At 42.4% G+C, this 3,986-nt stretch overlaps 2 protein-coding genes across 2 annotated transcripts in view; both read right to left on the bottom strand.

Moving 5' to 3' along the window:
• Positions 1 to 1,471, bottom strand: part of itih6 (inter-alpha-trypsin inhibitor heavy chain family member 6) — a gene marked incomplete in the record, with an annotated part of 24,389 nt that extends 22,918 nt beyond the window's left edge. The window contains 1 exon segment of the mRNA XM_014027668.1: positions 1,052 to 1,471. Coding sequence (XP_013883122.1) covers positions 1,052 to 1,156 — 105 coding nt within the window.
• Positions 1,472 to 1,618: 147 nt separating this feature from the next.
• LOC106531748 (6-phosphofructo-2-kinase/fructose-2,6-bisphosphatase) overlaps positions 1,619 to 3,986 on the bottom strand; it is a gene marked incomplete at its 5' end in the record, with an annotated part of 12,863 nt that continues 10,495 nt past the window's right edge. Inside the window, 4 exon segments of the mRNA XM_014027666.1 lie at positions 1,619 to 2,148; positions 2,821 to 2,885; positions 2,960 to 3,022; positions 3,122 to 3,251. Coding sequence (XP_013883120.1) covers positions 2,089 to 2,148; positions 2,821 to 2,885; positions 2,960 to 3,022; positions 3,122 to 3,251 — 318 coding nt within the window.

Genomic DNA, 3,986 nt, shown 5'->3' with positions numbered 1-3,986 from the left:
ATCCATCCATCATCAATCCATCCATCATCCATCCATCCATCCATCATCAATCCATCCATCATCCATCCATCCATCCATCATCAATCCATCCATCATCCATCCATCCATCCAGTCAGCCATCATCCATCCATCCATCATCCATCCATCCATCATCCATCCATCCATCATCAATCTGTCCATCATCCATCCATCCACCCATCATCAATCCATCCATCCATCATCTATCCATCCATCTATCATCCATCCATCCATCTATCATCCATCCATCCATCCATCATCCATCCATCCATCCATCCATCCATCCATCCATCCATCATCCATCCATTTATTCATCTGTCCATACATCCATCATCCATCATCTATCCATCCGTCCATCATCCATCCATACATCCATCCATCCTTCCATCCATCCATCATCCATCCATCCATAAATCCATCCATCATCCAACCATCCATCCATCCATCCATCCTTCCATCCATCCATCTAACCATCCATCATCCATCCTTCCATCCATCCATCCATAAATACATCCATCCATCATCAATCTATCCATCCATCCATCATCCATCCATCCATCTATCCATCCATCCATTAATCCATCATCCATCCATCCCATCCATCCATCCATCCATTAATCCATCAACCATCCATCCATCCATCCTCCATCATCCACCATTTGTCTATCCATCCATCCATCATCCATCCATAAATACATCCATCCATTATCCATCCACCTTCTTCTCTTGTGTCTCCCTCTATCGGTCACTGTGGGATGAGGACACTTGTACAGGTCTTCAGTCCATCACATGGCCACAGAAACAAATGAGACCACCAATCATTCACGCTTTCACCCAGAACCTGTGAACCATTAAAGCAGTTGTGATCGACTCCAGAATGTTTTTGTTCTGTGGGAGGAAACCCAGGATCCCAGGGAGAACATGTCAATTGAGCCCAGGCTGGGAGGTGAACCTGTGAGTTGACAGCTGTAACCGCTGCCCCACTGAGCCACCTAACATGAATTTTATTAAAACAGAGAGAAAAACTCCTTACCTGGAAAAGAAAAGTTCTGCTCAGGTGGGCCTCATAGTCTTTGGATGAGGCTTCATGCAGATTCAGACAGAGACAAAGGAAAACAAAGGGAACCTTTAAAAACATCCTGGTTTGATGCTGTGAAATAATAATAAAAAAAATCTTCGGTCTGACAGATCCAAACAGGGATGGTCACATTTTACACCGTCTCCTCAGCTCAGCTCAAACCTGCCCGGCTCGGCACCATGTGAGAACCACCTGGAGACAGTTCTGATGAAGAGGATGTGCAGCAGGTGGGAAGGACAAGGTCCGGCAGCTGGAGTTCAGTGGGACGTTGGCGTCAGTCCTGGCAGGTTGACCCGAGCAGCGAGCGGCTTGTTTTTCCTCAGACTGCTGAGGGGTCCACACTCCTGCTCCTCTGAGAACACCTCCCCCTGCACCTCCTCCCCTCGCTCTTCTTAGAACTCCTCATGTGTTTCCTAAAACAAGTCTTTATTTCCACTGAGAGCTCTTTAATAAAACCCATCTGTCTGGATCAGCTCGTTTCTGCTCAAATCAGTCAGGCAAGAAATAAAACCAACACATTAATCTTGTTTTATAAATTATATATTTTTATTTCTCTATGACTTTAGTCGCCCTTCTTTGTGCTCTTATCTCAGCCAGAAGTTTTACTTCCAGGTTCTGTCCATGGTTCTAATTTCTAATGATTTAATCAGATTAATAACAACACAACAGAAAGGATTAGGTCGTACATTTAAACTAAATAATAAACCATCATTCTGTATATAAATTATTCATATTTTTTGTTTTGTTTTTTATTAAAAGCAAACGTCTGCAGCTGCAGGCTGGATCCTGTGTTCCATCTCCTCTTCATCAGCTGTGATGAAGAAGTTTCTTAGTTTTCACACAAGCATTGCATCAAGTCTCTGAGTCTCTGAGTCTTTGAATCAGAGTCTCTGGGTCTTTGGGTTTTTGGGTCTCTGGGTCTTTGGGTTTTTGGGTCTTTGAGTCTCTGAGTCTTTGAGTCTTATTAGTGATCCATCCAGTTTCAGAACAGTTCAGATATGATCAGGCACAGTCTGCAGAGCTTCATTTGGGTTTCTGCTGATGCTCACATTCTGCAGAAACCACACAGACACAAAGAGCAAGAAAATGTCACAATTAGAGCTTTCACTATGTTTTGTTGCTGAAAATTATTGTTTATTTTCTTTGTTCTTTGTTAGTCAAAATGCCTACATGTTTCCTGCCAGTGTTTTTTCTTTGCATCAGTCATGAGAGTCAGGGTTAGATGTGCAGTCTGACATTCTTTTCTCACCAATGTCACCAAGATTTAGCAATTCTTTGGTTTTTCTTTTTAAACTTCAAATTTTAAAATAGTAAAATATCAGGCTGTAAGACTGTGTACTCTCTGCATGACCGTGTGCTCTCAGTATGTGTACTCAGTATAATTGTGATGTACATTGACCTGACTCATGATTTACATCGACCTGACTTGTGGTTTACATTGACCTGACTTGTGAAGGACCTGACTTGTGGTTTACATTGACCTGACTTGTGATGGACTTGACTTGTGGTTTACATAGACCTGACTTGTGATAGACCTGACTTGTGATGGACTTGACTTCCTGTCACTAACCTGTAATCATCCATGTGATATTACTGTATAAGCAGCCATCATCATATCTCCGGATGTTGTGTCTCCAGTAAAACCAACACAGACCTGTGGACACAGACCTGTGGACACAGACCTGTGGACACAGACCTGTGGACACAGACCTGTGGACACGTACCTTTGGCTTGTCTCTGTGGGTGTTCACAGCTTCAATGTTGAGGAAAAATGACTCAACTTTACATCCTGTCAGAGTAAAGCAGACATTAGAAGAGGTCTGTAGAGACGAGTCTTCCTTGTTGTAATGGTGACTACCTTACCATAAGCTACAGGTGTGAGTTTCAGCACTGTGTGCAGAGGGCACCTGAGGTAAGGTAACTCGTCTGCAGACAGAAAACAGTATTTTCACAGCAGCACGAAGCAAGGACAAACAATCAGAAAGAAGCCAGAGTTCACAGAGAAGTTAAACTTGTTCTCTTTACCTCCAGCTTTGTCTAGAAAGTAGGCCAGAAGGCAGCGCATCACAGCCTGGTGGCAGACAACCAGGACGTTCTCCTGCCTCTCCAGCTCCATGATCACTGGCTCCAAACGATGGACCAGGTCCTCATAGGACTGGAAAACAGGCAAAACATATTAAAGCGTTTATTCACATGCACTGGTTTTCTTTTGTTCACGTTAATTGGGACCAGTCTACTTCACCGTCCATCAGTTCTATCAGTGTCTGGAGCAAAACTACAGGAACAGACCAAGAGGGAACAAACAGCTAAACTTCTCATTTGCCTCCCGGCACCTCTACTTGTCATGGTGCCAGGAGGAACTTCAGAAGTTCTAATAAAATAAAATAAACTTTATTTGAACCAAAAACCTGACAAGACAACAAACTAACAGGATCTCAAGAAAAGAACAAAGACAAAAAAACTTAGACACAAAAAATAATAATAAAAAATAAAATAAAATAAAAATCTTCTCTGACCTAAAAACTGACACAGACAGAATATAAAACCAGAATAATGAGCTAAATGACAAACAGGTGAGCAGAATGACAAAACGGGGCAGGTGAGAAGTGGGCGTGGCAAAACAGAGGAACAGGAAATGGAACAGGAAGTCTGAGCAGAAAACATAAAAGACTGCAGAAGACCAAATCTGATTAGAATCACTAGAGGAAACTAAAGTGAAGAATAAAACTAGAAACAGACCAGGGGTCTCATTTATAAAGGATTGCGTGGAAACCATACTAAAAGTGAACGTACGGCCAAAAGGTAGAAATGGCACATGCCAAAAAAAATTCAGATTTATAAAACCGTACGTACGCATGTTTCTGCGCATCTTTCCTTTATAAATCACAGC

The sequence above is a fragment of the Austrofundulus limnaeus genome, unplaced genomic scaffold (genome assembly GCF_001266775.1).
Source record: "Austrofundulus limnaeus strain Quisiro unplaced genomic scaffold, Austrofundulus_limnaeus-1.0 Scaffold671, whole genome shotgun sequence".
Taxonomy (NCBI): domain Eukaryota; kingdom Metazoa; phylum Chordata; class Actinopteri; order Cyprinodontiformes; family Rivulidae; genus Austrofundulus; species Austrofundulus limnaeus.
This window is presented reverse-complemented; position numbering and strand designations above follow the sequence as displayed.